The sequence below is a fragment of the Epinephelus moara genome, chromosome 1 (assembly GCF_006386435.1).
Source record: "Epinephelus moara isolate mb chromosome 1, YSFRI_EMoa_1.0, whole genome shotgun sequence".
Lineage (NCBI taxonomy): Eukaryota > Metazoa > Chordata > Actinopteri > Perciformes > Serranidae > Epinephelus > Epinephelus moara.
The window spans coordinates 24,491,750-24,508,508 of record NC_065506.1 but is presented as its reverse complement, the minus strand read 5'-3'; the positions used below and the strand labels follow the sequence as shown (position 1 = coordinate 24,508,508).

The 16,759-nt window shown below is 39.2% G+C and overlaps 1 protein-coding gene across 1 annotated transcript; it reads left to right on the top strand.

Moving 5' to 3' along the window:
• The first annotated feature begins 1,543 nt into the window (after positions 1 to 1,543).
• Positions 1,544 to 16,414, top strand: aqp9b (aquaporin 9b). Its single transcript, XM_050047713.1, has 6 exons — positions 1,544 to 1,755; positions 2,535 to 2,661; positions 7,422 to 7,559; positions 7,827 to 7,945; positions 9,002 to 9,219; positions 14,431 to 16,414. Exons 1-6 carry the CDS (start codon positions 1,654 to 1,656, stop codon positions 14,603 to 14,605), a joined length of 879 nt encoding a protein of 292 aa, XP_049903670.1. The 5' UTR covers positions 1,544 to 1,653; the 3' UTR covers positions 14,606 to 16,414.
• The last annotated feature ends 345 nt before the right edge of the window (positions 16,415 to 16,759 follow it).

The window sequence follows — 16,759 nt, the reverse complement described above, 5'->3', positions numbered from 1 at the left end:
AAACTTTACAAACTTTCTGATGTGGGAAAAGGAAAAGTGACAAAAATGCAACGAGCTCTGGGAAGCTGTTTCCCCTGCAAGTTTCAAAAATAAATAATTGAATATAGAGGAATATGGAGGTTTTTAGATTTTTAATTTCCCACATTTTTTAAAACTATAATTCTATAGGAAAACACGCAGATATGAAGTCATCTTTAATGTAATGCTCAGTTACTTTCTGTCACATTTTCTCACACACACGCTACATGGTCAGTTTTATAATCCAACATATAATAGTCCATTATATGTACAGCACTCCACGGGTGGAAATGTACCCTGAAGGGACACAAAGCGTGTGAAAACTGGCACTCGCTCACATAAAGTCAAAAATATAAATCTCTCTTTATATTTTTCATACATCACTCTGGCGAATTTGTGTTTTGGCATTTAGCAATAAATTTGACCATCATTATTTTTAAAATTCTCGTGGGACTTTTAAACAGACACATGCCGGCCGATTCATGCAGGCGAATTGGTAGCTTTTTATTTTCCCAAAGGTGATTTTAAAAGTGCTTTTTTAAAGTGTTCTAAATGCCAACATGACGCAAACATATAATTTGAAATTGATAAATGTATTAACAGCTAAAACTGTCAAATAGCTTAAAATAATCGTCTGAATTAAGACAATAATAGTTGCATACTGAAAACTAGAAGGGCTCAATCTTCTAAACTGGATATTATCCACGTTACATTCTGCTAGAAATATACAGACTTTTAAAAAATAAACTTTTAATTGACCTTTTTAAGTTTGCTCACATTTTTTTTAGATTTGCACGGAGTCAAAGTATTGTTTTTAAAACTTCATCAGCATCCTAAATTGTGTGTCAAACCTCCGAATGAACAATAAATACATAAATAAATAACCTTTATATGTAATATTTTCACTGGGCAGTAGCTGCTACTCACACAGCTTTAAACTAAATAATATTTTGTGATTAGTGGCTGCTCGTTTATACTTTTGAATTTAACATACCTAATTGTTGGTGATAAATGGTACATTTGAGACTTTCAATCCACCAGTCCCAGTTGAGAGTTGGTTTTCTATCTTTCTAAATTATTCACATTTCATTTTGGACATCAGTGTGTCTGAGTCTCATGGCTGTGAGTTTAGGCATCTATTAAAATATCTTTTGGGAAAAATATGATCCATCTTATCTTATCTTATCTTATCTTATCTTATCTTATCTTATCTTTCATGGTTTTATTGCTAAAGCAGCCTCTCATTTAAGAAAATACGTATAAAGACATTTTAAAGTCATATAATATCCTAATTCAATGTGCAGCCCAATGCACTGTAATTTGTATATCTAAAAAAAAACTTTCAAAAGTAGTCTGAATGCAAACAAAATAAAGGCTACTACATTTCTCTAAGCATCTGGTGTGGATGTCAGTGCAATGCTCTGGAGCCTATATTTCCAATAAAAGTAGACCCCTTGTGGTTATAAAGGGAAATAGATGAAGAAAGCTTAACGTGCCTGTCAGCCTGCACGGCCCGAGCGCACCGAGTGGGAGGCGGCAACCTGCACTGACAATCACACAGAGACTCCCTCATAGTTGTTAGCTGTTTGTTCTGCTCGGAGGAAGACATCAAGGAGCCGCAGGAGGAAAAAAAACATGGAAAATGAAAGCAAGAGGAAGATGAAGGAGAGATTTGGCCTGAGGCGGGACATCTTTAAGGAGTTCCTGGCGGAATTTCTGGGGATATTTGTCCTGATAGTGAGTACCTCCCTCTGCACCTGTCATCCAGCTTAAACAGCCGCTTTAAGCTTTGAACTAGTATGCTAATAATGTGTCAAACTGGGTCTCCCGGGACTCTGACTGCTGTCTCTCATATGTCTCTATTAACAGATAGTATATTCTGGGAGTAACAGACTTTGTCTTTGATGTGCTCAGCTGTAATTTGCTCCTGACAATCAGAACAAGATGTGAGTGATGTGCGACTGTTTTCCTTCCTCATGACTCCTCCAGAAGTGCAGTGTGACATCAAATGTGAATCATTATAGCTGTAATAAGTCATTGTCTCTCAGTCATGAGGTTATGAAAAGAATTTAATTATAGGACATGATCATCTCACTTTGCAGTACACATCATTGTTTTTCTGTTCCCTGATGATTCCTTGAGAGAGTGTCCTGCTTTCTCAGTCCTTATGTGTCAGGACTGTCCTCGCCTCCACCTGTCATCCCTGAGCTCCACCTGTCACCTCTCTGAGGCCACTTTAATGCCTGTGATGCCAACTCGGAGGAGAGATGCAGCCTCCACAACAGCCCTTTTTATTGCTCTCCTCCCATAACCTTTTTTTTTTTTTTTTACTTCTGCCATTTACCTAATAAATGGGGGGTTCATTATTTTTTTTCGGGGCTCCAAGTAGGACAAATTGCCTGTGGCTGTTGGTGGACAAGAGGGCTAGTGTTAATGGTGGGTATAATTGGAATAATTAAAAACAATGAGTCTTTCTACCTCCACCCTTTGTGTTTTTGTTCTTGTCTGTGTCCCAGCTCTTTGGATGTGGTTCAGTGGCCCAGACGGTGCTGAGTAAAGGGGCTCTCGGGGAGCCTTTGACCATCCATGTTGGTTTCACTCTGGGAGTCATGATGGCCGTCTACATGGCAGGGGGCGTGTCAGGTAAAAGTGGCCCACATTTTATACACAGCTCACGTTCATTACAGTACTTAATCTTACACTTATCAACTCTTGAAACTAATGACTGCATCCATTATCAATTATTCTACAGATAAATCAATTTATTTGTCACAAAAATGTCAGAAAATGGTGAAAATGCCACTTTTCAAAAGCCCAGGGTAACATTTTTATGTTGCTTTTTTTGTTTGTTTGATTAACAGTCTAAAGTCCAGAGATATTGAGTTTACAGTGATATGAAACAGAGCAAAGCACACATTCAAACAATTATGAAGATAGAGCCAATGGACGCGTGGCAAATTTGCTTGAAAACAACCCCCAAAACTATACGATTATTAAGATAAGAGTTGGAAATTGTTTGAGTGACTAATTGTTGCAGATCTACCTGCAAGCATGTTGACATTAATCCCAGAGATTGTTCCTCATTAGAGCAGCGCTTAATAAATGATTACTGGTCAAATATCAAATTAATCGTCAACTAATTTGGTCATCGATTAACTGATTTGAGTCATTTTTAAGACAAAAAAAGTCCAAATTCTCTGATTCCAGCTTAATATTTTCAGTTTTTTTACTCCTCTATGACAGTATATTAAATATCTTTGGGTGTTTGACAGAAAAAGACATTTGAGGACATCATGTTGGGCTTCGGGAAACACTGCTCTAACATTTTATAGACTAAACAACTAATTAATTGAGAAGGTGATCAACAGATTAACCAACAATGAAAATAATCACTAGTTGCAGCCCTGTTTCTCATCAGCTCCGTTGTTTTCTCAGATCTCTGGACATGTCACTAAAAGAAAAACAGGGAAATCATGATTATTTGATATTTCGGCCTGTAAAATGCTACAAACTCAGGCTGGTAACAAAGGTCGTCACTCTGTGTTTGTCTGTGGTGGTGGTGGTGGTGGTGGTACGATCTTTGGTCGTGGATGTCTGACAGCCTCTTTGCTCTTAGAGCAAACTGATTGATATCACCGCCTACTCATCTAGATAAAGTAATGACCTAAGAAGACCAGTATGAACCTTTATTGTGGACTTGTAGTGTTGCATAATGGACATTATGCAACACGTAGTAAACTCTTTTTCTGGTCTACAAGGCAACAATTTTTGTAGAGTATGTTGTAATTATTGTCACTGATGGGCTGATTTTTAACGTAAGAGCTTTGTCAGTGTGCCTAAAATGTGTCCAAGTGGGACATTTTCGGGTACATTCCTCTAGGATTACAGCAAAAGGAGCTCTCTGTCTTTTGCCAGCAATGATAGGGATAGGATAGCATGGTTCTTAAATGTCACAGTGCTTCTCGTGGGCTCACTGAGCCAAAACTGTGAGTGTCCATTAATCAGCAATCAAGGGATTCATTATGTTGGAGGTGGTGTTGTGCAGGCTTCACAGACTGTTGTGTGGTCATTTCCATCACTGCTGGGAAGCAAAGAATCATCATCAAAACAGAGTTAGACAGTGTGACATTTTAGGAAATACACTTATTCTCTCAGCATCCAACAGACAGCTCATCTTATCTTGGCTACCAGCCACTACCATCTATCTATTAGTTGAATATTTTATGTTTTGTTTCTTTAATCCATACAAAGCAGAAGTGTAAAAACAACAATTCACAGTTACAGGGGTTATGTGTCAGACTATTTCTTGGTCTGAGCAGTTGCCAGGCAACCAGGAGAGACTCCAGAAGTTACTGATCCCAGCAAAGAAACATTTTTACACTTTTGTGATACGTTACAGAGCCAGGCTAGCTGTTTCCGTGTTTCCAGGCTTTGTGCTCTCTAAACCAACCAGCTGCTGGATCCAACTACATGCTCACCGTACAGACATGAGAGTGGTTCACCTAAATCCAGACCTTTGAATCATGTCACTTCTACAAGTCAACCAATTAATCTGTCATCTTGACTTGAAACAACGGTTTCTCAGTTAAAATTAAAAAAATAACGGATCCAATCAGCACCACAGGCAGGACTAACACTGTTGTCAAGCTGTTGTCAAGCAGTGTGCCAGAACCAATGAGGAGAATTAACAACAACAACAAGGGCTATAAATAACATAGACGCTGTTTACGAGGCTGGTCTAAATCAACATAGAGTTTGACTTCGTTTTGCTCCACTCCTAAAACCTGTATGTATGTTGGCACGGCATCAATATGGACCTAAAAATGACGTTAGATACTGGCAGATACACTGGTCTCTAGTGATTGGTCAGGGAAAATCGAGCCCCCCCCCCACCACTGAAATTGGTTAGAGTGGATGAATGGAGTTTAACAAGTTGACAATTTTGTCTGTTATAAGGCAAGTGAGTGATATCAATCCGCTCGTTTGACTCTCTGCAAGAAAGCAAATAACCTTATTCACAAAAAAAAGGAACTATTCCTTTAAAATCTTAAAAAAGTCAGTGCCATACAGACTTTGTATTCCTCACTTAACAGTTAAGGGAGGTGACAAATTCCCCTGTGTCATGTATTTTAGTTTCACCAATTATTTGGTGGAACTTCTCTATTTTTTTTTTTTAAAAGTATATATTTGAGTTTTAAAATTATTCAGTGGGAAATTTAGCTTTGATAGAAAATGGAAAAAAGCTGAATGAAACAGGCTTTACGTCTCTATCTGGTTTAGGATGGATGTTGTTGGTCGCTCTGACCAGTGTCACAGTGTTACTTGTGCTACATGTTTAATGAGAGGAGTTGTAAGGCTTCAGAGGAATAGCAGAAAAGCCTGAGGACAGGGAGGTTAATATATGGAGAGCTTTTGCTGCATGACTGGGCCATTCAGCCCCAGGGTCCACCGCTCAGTGGGAAGCTTCTGTCCAACGACATCTCTGAAGATGATCATAGGTATTGGACTAATGAGCTTTACTGGGGCATGGGTCTCTGGAGAGGAGGGGGGTAAGGTGTGACAAGCCTGGCTTACGAGGCTTCCCTGGCAGGGCGGCCCCATACGAGAAGAAAACACAATTGTTTTCACTTTGTAGTCTCAGATTTTAAATGACAGTGTACCGTAAGTGTGACACATCATGGTCACTCTAATGACCTGCAGTCTACGTGTGCCTTAAGCAGATTCAGGCAGATTATGTCAGATGCAATTCAGACAGGCCGGTCTGGCTGGTTGTCGTGGTCAGTGTTTGTGAACAGGATGGGGAGATTAACAATGGGCGCATGGCTGATACCCCCAGTGGTGTTACCACAGCGAGGTCAAAGCCAAGATCCCAGAGTGTTAAATAAATGACCCCACACTGTCATCACAGCCCAGTAACATTTGGCTGGAATGTGTTCAAACACGCCTCTTAAGGACAATGCAGGAGATAGGAAAACACTCTGACAGCACACAAATCCGGTGCTCTTTGTTTGAAAATATCCTGAAAGTTCTGAATGAATGAGCACCAGAGGGTTTGAACACAAACACTAATGATCAGGCAGCCTGTGTTTGAAACCACTGAGATCACTTTGTCTCGTAAGAGAAATCCCCCCTCTCAACTTGGTCCCAGATGTTCGACATTTGATTTAGAACTGAAATGGTTAGTGAATTAATCAACTGGTCAACTGACAGAAAAATAATTGGCAACCATTTTTATAATCAATCATCATTTTTATTGGAACTTGACCAATTTTTTTTCAAAGATATTGGGGAGTTTTACTGCAAAATATGTGACAAAAAGTGGCGTGAAATCTGATAAACTGCCTCAAGTGATGTCACTTGTCTATCAGTCAGTGTCCACTACAGCAGTGTCCAAAATCACTCACTACTCCCTATATAATCGACTGTTTAATGAGTCTGCCATTTGTAGTGCAGGCTGTTCTCATGTTCTCTGTCGTACGTTCTTACATATAACCCACGTAATCAGGAGGGCTGCAATCATGTGACCAATGAGCTGACAGAAGTAAAGAAAGTAGTATAAACTGTGAAAATCTGCCTGATGAGGCAGGTCAAGGTGGTGGATGGGTCAAACAAACATAGGACTCTCCCCCAGGAGACCAGTGTTTGTGTCCTGTGAAGTGAACTTTGAGTTATTTTAAGGTACATTGTCGCCACATTTCTTTTACTTAACCTAAATTACGTAACTTTACTTTGTACAGTAGTTGCCATTGGCAAATACTATAGGGGGGGGCTATAATGTTTAGAATGAGTAGCGAAATTACATTAGAGTGTCACATGAGCACTAGAAAAATATGGGTTGTCAATTTATTTTAATCTCTTCAGGGACCCATGACGACGGTCCACTAGCTGATATTGATTTGGCACATTTTGATTATGCGACAGCAATGACCTAATTACTGATGCAGAGAAAATGAACTGTATAGTTTTGGAAAGTATATGTATAGACCTCTACATTGAGCTCCCTAGTGAGTAGGAAGTAGCGAATGAGTGACTCTCACCAAACTGTCAGCAGTAGATTTGGATTGTGGGTAAAGTAGGTGTGAGATTTTGAGAAGGAAGATAAATGTGTTAAATAAAAAAGATGATATCTCTGGTTCTGCTGCATCAAATTTGGTTGTTTTTCAACATGAGTGTTGTGGCAGTCTGTCTGAACTTCTCAAATGTGAGAATGTGCTGCCATCCTTTATCTTATCTTATAGCAAATTGAATGTCTTTAAGGCTTAAGCAGTTGATCAGACAGGTCTTTGGAAACTTGTGATTGGCATTTTTCACCGTTTTTTGAAATGTTAATGGTACTTTTTGTCTCTTCCATTTGTTGATATTGTTCCTAATTTTTGCTCATCTTTATTGTCTCATTGTTCCAGGAGCCCATGTGAACCCTGCGGTGTCTCTGGCCATGGTGATCCTGGGGAAGCTTCCACTGAAGAAGTTCCCTGTGTATGTGGTGGCACAGTTCCTGGGGGCTTTTGCTGGATCCTGTGCTGTCTATGCATTGTATTATGGTGGGTGTAAATGTGTGTGAAAAACTATTTCAGAGATGAACACTAGTTTATCTGGACACCCAGACACATTAACTGAAGTGAGATTATCTGGGTAATATAGTAATCCTGCTGTAAGGCAGCCCCTGTTTAAGATGAAAAAAAATAAAGTGGAGACAAGATGGTTCTGCAAGGAGTCCCTGTTTTATTATAGTGTTTTAATGTTTGACTTACTGAAAACAAAACACAAAAACTACAGTTGCTTATCATTGTTGTATTTCCTTTTCACAGATGCTTTAATGGAATTTACCGATGGAGAATTTGCTGTTACTGGTGCAAACGCCACAGCCAATATATTTGCATCATATCCTGCAAAACATCTCTCAGTCCTGAATGGGTTTGTTGATCAGGTGAGGCTTAACTTGTGACTTTATTTATAAGTAATGTCCCCTGAAAATATACCATGATAAAATACTGTAACCACTTTATACAAGCTGCCTGAAAGGATGACAGTAAAAGAGGTTTTTCTCATATCAGCTATTCACCATGGAGGGCCTTTGCCCCCTTTCTATATATATATATATATATATCGAATTATTGATGTCAGTGAGATTTTCCACCGGGATGCAGTGTATTTGGAAGCCAACAGAGCATACAGAGATGCATGTGAGCGTGCATTTAGTGCAGTCATGGATGATTGTGAGCATAAATGGACATGTGAGTTGTTTGCTGATGTATGAACAATGATGCTGAGAATAGCTCCCATCTGTTCTGGATGTGTGCGAGGCAGATGCACATGGTAGTTTATGTATTTGTGAGGACATTAAACATCCAATCCACTACCTTGTTTTCCTTTGATCATATAAATTTGAGGTACATTAACATTCTTAAGTGGCTGTGTTTTAGATGAAAACTTAACATTATGTTTGTTGTATGAAAACTTTAAATAAAGCTGTGATTTACGCCAACGTTTAAAAGCTTTACTGATGTGAACAAAGCAACTACACCATCAGAAACACTAATAATTCACTTTCAACTGTTATGTAGAGTTATGACGAGACCTGCTGATGAATTTGAGAGTTATAGTGAATGGTGATATTTGGTATTTGGATCATGGACTGTGTGCCTCTCACTAGTCAAATTAGAATTTGTAAAATTATACAACTTTAGATTTTAGATAATATGTTTATAATGTAAAATATACAGCCATATGGGTCTGTATAGTAAAGCTGCTTTCTACAGACTGAAACCAGGGGAAAGGGGAAGCCCCATAATAAGCTTAGACAAAATAACAGAGGGGAGAGGTCACCTCAGGATGTAAACAAAAATAAAAAACACCAAACAATAGTAAATTATGTTATTGTATTCCCTTAATTTTGGGTTGCTCACTTTATTTAAACTGTATTTATTGTTGTAGTCTGTAACTGAATGTAACCAACTAATTGCCTGATGCTTTTATTTTCAAGGTAATTGCAACTGCCTCGCTGATCCTGTGTATCCTGGCCATCACTGACAGGAAGAACATCGGTGCTCCAAAGGGCATGGAGCCACTGTGCATCGGCCTGATCATCCTGGCCATCGGAGTGTCCATGGGTCTGAACTGCGGCTATCCAATCAACCCGGCACGAGACCTCGGCCCACGGTTCTTCACGGCTGTGGCCGGGTGGGGGATGGACGTATTCAGGTAGTTTTACTGATAAAGAAACAAAAGGGTGTCTGTTTACAAAATGCGAATAGGAAAGAGAGAGTTTAAAAGTGGGATTATTATCAGAAACACGGAAGACATTTTTATCGCCTGCCTGAGAGAGAGGTCCATTATTCACTGCTGCTCTCACTCCCACCAGTGCCTGAGATGTAGTAGTAGTGTTACGTAATAAACTCTTTTCTATTCAGCATGAAGAGCAGCGTTTGTAGCTCCATCTCTGCCCTCTTTACTGTCTGAATTAATATTTCAAAGTCCATTCGTGTGTTTCAGCATCAAGAAAAAGAGTTCTGGGATTTTAGTGAACAGGGAGAGATTCCATGCACATGAATATAAAATATTCAATGCTGCATCATCGAAGTGGCACAATTGCTTGTTCCTCACTGACTTTCTTCCCTTTCTTCTCACTTTAGTGCACATGCTCACTGATTTATATTCATCTAACTAGACCAAAGTATTTAGTTTATGTATATATAGTGTCATATTTTGTTAAGAGACAACTACATACACCCAATCAGTTCAACCACTGCAAAGTGTGGCCACAATTTAATAGAACAAAAAGCAACAACATCACACTGAAGGTGCCACCGTAATGTCACCGTGTTGTTCATTTCAGAAACTGCATGTGTGTTGCACACGGGACAGGGGACAAGATGCATCCCTGTCTCACTTTCACTTTGGACTTTGTCAAGAAAGCAAACAAAGCTGTCATGCTACATGTATACAAACTAAATGGCACATGACAACAGCAGACTTTGTATATGTGCTCCTGCAGGATACTTCCTGGAACATGTCCAAAATCTATAAACATACACGTATAGGCAGGATAAGCACTGTTGAATGACCTCTCGAATGTCTGTGCAAAGCTGAAATGTCGGTCCACCGTTCTGTGACGTGGACATAATAAGTTCTTTGTCAAGTCTTCTTTCCAGTATCTTGATTCAAGCTTTAATTATCGCCGAGACAAAGTAGTGTAATCCCTTGGAAAGTTGGAACGCATTCCTCTGGTCACCTTTTCCGGGCCTTGAGGATGACAATGTTGGTTTGTTGGTGACTCGGTCAGTCGGTCTGACTTTTGTGCCAGGTCTGAGGCTCTTTTCCAAAATCTCTGTGATACTGATGAGGCATGTTGCACAGTTGCACCCTTAAACATCCAAAGCTGCTGGCATCTCAGGGGTTGATCTCATCCATCCACCCCTGGCACCTTTCCACAGGGGAGCTTTCTAACTAACCAACAAACTCTGCCAGTGAGATACTGTAGGCTTTGAGCTCCTTGATCCTCCCAGGTCAAAGTGTTTCCCTCGCTTTTCTCCAACTTCAGTGCCGTGCTTGCTGACAACAATGTCCTGTTTTTTGCTGTGATGACGAAGAGTTTGCCAGAATGTCTTTGACATGCTAAAAGACGTTCTCTTTTGCCTCTCAAAACTCTATACTGGGGCTTTAACAGACGTACAGCCTCAGAAATTGCAACCTTTTTAGCTTGATGCTGGCTCTCTAAAGCCTTCACTGCCATTATTGACCATTTAAACAAGAAAATACAAATCGTTTCATACACTCACATGTTGCATGTCTCTATTTTGACTGTCTTTGCCCTCAGGGTGTTATTGATCATTGGTCCTGCCCTGTCCTTTAGGTCTTTTTTTTTTTTTTTTTTTTAAACCCCTGTCCATTAAACTGTCCGTGACACTGCTGACGTGCATTAAGGGCCCTGACACACCAAGCCAACAGTCAGCCATTGGTCAGTGTCTGCTGCCCTAGTTTTTGCAGTGTGTCCCGTACTGTTGGCACTAAACGGCCTTTGCTGGCTTTTTTCTTTGGCCAGTTCAGCATGTTGAATTGGCATTGATGGGGAAAATCACTATGACTGGCAAAAGCTCAGTCCACGTGAAGAGAAACTGAAGTGAGGAAAGCAAACAAACAGCTAAAGTCAAGAGGACGTGAGATCAAAACATTTTTTTTATACTAGGCAAGATTATGATTTTGGCCACTGAGCACTTCAGCATAAATTATTATGTAAGGGTTTGCTTACTTACTCTTTCAGCATTGGGTTGTGTTGTTAATATGCTAACTGGCTAACTTATTAGCATCTTGAATCAGTCCTGTAGGTCTTCCGGTTTCCCTTTTTGAATGACGAATACAGCCTACCGCTACCTGCTAGTATGGAGAATTATTTTCTTTCATGCAGGCAGAGACTGTACGTGCTAGTCGGCCACTGGCTGTAGTCTTTGCGGTGTGTTCAAGTGCAACATTTTGGCCAAGACGCAGGCAACATGAGATGATTCAACAGTCAGCCTTCGTCACCACTAAATCTCTGATGTTGGTTTGGTGTGTCTGGGCCTTAAGAGGAGGGGATTTTGTGGCTGTCAAACTAACAACAAAATACTGCTTGATAAATATGATATATAGTATATTTTAAAAAGCAACATTAAGGCTGACCTGAGTGAAAATGCTGTTTAATACAGCTGGGTGTTTTAAAAAAGTAGTTCTTGATTTACTTTTCTTGACTTAACATCATAACATAAATAAGAGCTGAAAGCAGTCTGAAGGCTTGCTTTGGAACAGATACTGTTTCTCTCGGTCTCCATGTTGCAGATGTAACGATCACCAGATGGCTCGTATAAATTTATACATATAAAGCAAGATTGCTCTAATGCACATATAAGCCCTTGGTAGTATCATGTTCATGTCATGCATAAAGTATGTGCTAAATCTGACATAATCTTTTACATTTGCCATATATATATACAGCAGGTTCACATGCAGTCAAATGCATAGGGAGAAACATTTGGCCCCACTTGGTCCACATGGCGTCAATGTGACCCACTGTCTCCTGGCCTGATCATCTTAGCTGTAGCCATAGATTAAAGTCTGTAATCCAGCCGCTTCCCTTCTCTAGTCTACTTTCTGAATGCATACAAAAGGAAAAGATGACCCCACGCAGACACTTGTTTACCTCCAGGCCTATTCATCAGTGCTCTTAAGTGAAGCCCTTTCACCTGCAGTAAAGGCTCATAACAGCCACATTGACCAGCAGGACTCTAATCTTCCTCCGGCTCCATCTGAGGTCAGCCAGAATGAGAATGAGGACACGTGCAGTAGATCTAACACACAGAGCTCCTTAAGACTTTACTGTAATCTGGGATAACTGCGTATAACTCACCTCTGGTGGAATGATACTAACGTAAACATTCAGATCAAAGAGGCAGTGTGTAATTTATTTCAGTTAAAACAGAAAAACAGCAGTATTTCTGGGACAGACTAATAAAGGAATGGTCAAGTCACGCAGAGGTCAAGATAGCCTAAGATTTAGTGTCTAAAGTCAAACTGGATCCTATCCTTTAAATAATGCAACTTGTGTCTGTCATTATGTCATATCTCAGAAACCATAATTATAAGTTTTACACCCAAGTCGAAATAATGATCAGAATTTTTTTGTGAAATCTTTGAATTTGATTTTGTGCTTAATGAAATGTGTCAGCTCAAGTGTCTAAAAAAACAACACAGATGCCTCATTTCAGCCAAAGTCTGCCATTCAAAGTAATTAAAAGTATAGTCTGACATCTAGAAAACAGTTCTTGCTGAGAGTATGATCAGAGTGTGAATATTTCATATCATACGGCAAATATTAAGCTAAGGACAGCAGCCTGTTAGCTTAGCTTAGGTTAGCTTACCACAAAAACCAGTGACTCCAGCGCAGAATCCAGGAAGTTACTGCGATGAGCCAAAAAGTAGTCCACCCAAGCACCCAGGAAAGCAGCTCAGCTCTGCCTTCAATTTTTCCCAGTGGACACTTGTGGTATTGCAGCAAAAAAGGTCCCCTGCGGCTGTACAAAACATTTTCCTCATAGACCACCACTGTAAACGAGATGATGGTAAAACTGTTGACAGGACACCTCGAACTTCAAGCAAGGTCAATTATGACTTTTTCTAATGTACATTTTTAATCCATGTTGTTTTATATTTGTAAAACTTTCTTCGAGCCAAGAAAAGCAATTTGAAAACCCCTGACGTAAAGTCTAATAGCTGAGTGGGACCTCATGGGCGAATCAGAATCAGGGGCTAGAAAACATTATGCATATGCCATAGGCGACATCTTGGCATTTGGTATGTATGTATTATTATTATACATCTATGGGAACAGTGCTGGGGTCCAGCGGCAACCTCCAGGAATGAAAACTGAAGCTAACACAGAAGTGCCAAAAACGGCAGTTCCTCGAATGGCCTCTTGAGGCTGGCACCAGCAGCTAGTCGATCCCCATTGACACCCAAGTTAAAATGTACAGCTTTGTAGCAGAAATAAACATGTTTATAGCCTGGTACAAAAAATGGTTATAGTTTCTATAGCTAATCTCAACATTCATGACAACTGTAGAGGGGTGAATTTTTATAAGACTCACCCATTAACATGTTATTAAGGCCTAAAGTTACGCATAATTAAGGGCTGCTTTGAGTGACAGGCTGTCTGCTGATAGTGTCCTCGGCTTCTCAGTCAGATCCTCCACAGCGCCAGCCTCTCACCCAAATATGGTTACTTCTGGATCTATCTTTCCAGTCCAGCGCTTGGTTTGCACTAGTGTGCTTATTCAGTACGCCCATGGATGCAGAGGATCTGTGCCATTTTCTATCTGGAAAATTGAACTTTTTGGCCCCATGCACAGGTGAGCTGTTGCCATATATTTAATGTGCAGACATGAGAGTGATCTTCTCATCTAACTTGCTGCAAGAAACCGAAAAAGCATATTTCACAAAATGTCAAACTACTCATTTGAACCTCAGGCTCGAAATTGAAAGGAAGTGGCAACACAAATGAGGCCAGTGTTCTCAATGCAGTCAGCAACCCTTACTCCAAGCAATAAATAGGCAGTCTGATGAGGCAGGTAAAACGAATTGCGTATGGTTATTCATGGCTGTCAACTGTACTGAAACACTTGATTTGCGTCTAGTGATTAGGCACAGCCCGCGGTGTTCACAGTCAATTATAACTAAAAAAAAGTTACTGTTGCTTCTCATCAAAGCTTCATGTTATTACCACTGAATCTTCGAAGCCCCCAAAATGGTACTCAGGTTAGCCCTATGGCAAAGGTGTAAGACTTTAAAGGTTTAGTTCATGCAGGATAAAGTGTAAATGACAGGAAATACACTGTTAAATTGTATTTTGTCATAGTTATTAATGTGTTTGGGTCCTCTCTGCAGAGCTGGAGGTTGCTGGTGGTGGATTCCTGTGGCGGGGCCCATGGTGGGTGGAGCAGTTGGAGCCGGCATTTACTTCCTCTTCATTGAGTTGCACCAGCAAGAGCCTGAAAAACAGGAGGAGAACAACGTCCAGGACAAATATGAAATGATTACTATGAGTAAAAATTTAGAATGAGGGTTGCAGCTGATTTTCACCCTCAGATGGCAAAAATGTTTGTCTAGATGAAGCATTTTATACATTTTTATGATCAAAGTTCAGTGAAAATTTACAGTTAATGGTTTAATACAAAGCATGCATCAAAGCATCTGACAACACAATTTCATAGTCATTTATAAAATATGCATGAACCTTTTATGAAGCCTTTAAAATCTATTTTTGGATAAAATCTGGTCTGTTTGTAAGTTCGAGGTTTTACCTGCCTGGGCTCTTTCATATATCAAAATGTTAAACTTGCTCTTTAGACATCAAGCTTCTCTTTTAATTCCATGAATCATAATCTACTGCGGAGTTTCCTCTGCATTGTAGCTATGCAGTATTCTTTATTTCCTAACTGGGATCATGTCCTTCTTGTTAGAAATATTTGCCAAGATTCTGTACAGCATTTTTATTTTTACTCAACAAACAGGGTCATTAAACACATGTAGCACTTAGAAACTGTTGATTTAATGTGTAAATGTCGTAATTTATATTACTTTTAGCCAATGTGTTACAGTAATTATGTGTTTGATGGAGTAACGTCCTTATTCTGTTTCACTTCATTCTTTGCATGTTTGTTTAAAACTGTGAATGATTGCTCTACAGCGTTGTAGTTTTTACAACATGTTTATGTAGAAAATCCAGCCTTAAATGATTACACTGGCATTGCTTACTTTTTCACTCATCTCCACAATTTTGTGGCACACAAACTTGTGTTATATTGCTGGATTACAGATTTATGTTACTTGTTACAGACGCCCTTGATACTGAAAAGCCATAAATTAACATGAGACATGTAAATGTGCTTTCTGCACCAAAAAATGTTTAGTTTCCAGCAGAAGCTTTTGCAAATGTCACTGAATTGAAGTGTTTACATTAAAAATGATTCTGAGCTAAGGTGAAAAAGCTCACATTTTTTAGGTGGTTTTACAAAAAGAACAATACTGTGTGGAAATGTTTATTAATTGTGCTTTTATGTTTTATGATGCTTGTATCCTGTGAGCACAGACATGAATTTGCAAAGACAAACCAAATGTCAACAGGCCAAGTTAGTTGAACATGCAACATGAACATGAACATTTGTACATAAACTAATTGTGAGATTTTACTGTACCGCGCTGAATATTATTTCTCAACACAAGACACCTGTTTGGCAACATGACAATATCTCAAATTAATAGTTTTTCTTATTCATTTGTTTCCTTTACTTTTGTGAAACAGAAAAAATGTGAAGAACATCGGAGGCACAAACATTAAAAAGGGATATTTTTGTGAGGTGAATTATACACGCAGTTCATCATTTGGTCCTGCTTTCACCAGAACTCATGTAGAGAACCTTGTATGTGGCCTACGTTTGAATCTCAGTAATCACAGTTTGAAAAGCAGCTGAAGGAGTTTGTTTCACTGAATCTGTTCAGCTGTTCTGTGAGATGATGAATATTCTGTGTCTCCCTGTCCACTTTGATGTCAGTGCTTCGGAGTCGCAGCCTGCCAGGTATTAGCATTTTCATCTTTTTGTCTCTGTATTTTTTTTTTTTTGTTGAGTTGCTTTTTCTAAGTTAGTTTCCTAACATGATTTTATCTGTCTGTATCAGCTGTTTTTCTTATTCAGTGTATCTTAATGTTGAATAAAGTTTGTTGAAGAACTTAGGAGTGTAACACTTAATGATGGCACGATATTTTGTGATACATAAATGTGATGATGTGCAACTATGACACCTCTCAAAAGGTACCCGTTGTTTTCATTTAGAAAATGAATTGAATTAAAACGACTACTACTGCGAACAGTCTGAGTTTTTTTCCTACTTGATTTGATTTGATTTTTATTGGGAATTTAAAAGTGCAATGACACAAAGGAGTATCATGACACAGAAATCCCAGAGGACAGCACTTAAAAGCATCACTGAAAACATTTATTTCCAAAGTTGTACTCAATGGAAACAACAAACGATACATAGAAGCACACAAATCACTGCAAACAAAACAAATTATATGATAAACCTTCTCACCCCCCCTTGCAACTCTACACCCATGTTTAAGAAAAAATGGCCCATGGTAGAGAAAATTATTTCATGCTGATTTTCTTAAAATAAACAAATAACATATGTCTGTCCGTGGACGGAAATTTAAAAT

Excerpts from the sequence above, each read along its gene's own strand:
- aqp9b (XM_050047713.1), top strand. The coding sequence starts at position 1,654 with ATGGAAAATGAAAGCAAGAGGAAGATGAAGGAGAGATTTGGCCTGAGG. Across the intron at positions 1,756-2,534 it reads TGGGGATATTTGTCCTGATA|CTCTTTGGATGTGGTTCAGT; the intron begins GTGAGTACCTCC and ends TCTGTGTCCCAG. Across the intron at positions 2,662-7,421 it reads CATGGCAGGGGGCGTGTCAG|GAGCCCATGTGAACCCTGCG; the intron begins GTAAAAGTGGCC and ends TCATTGTTCCAG.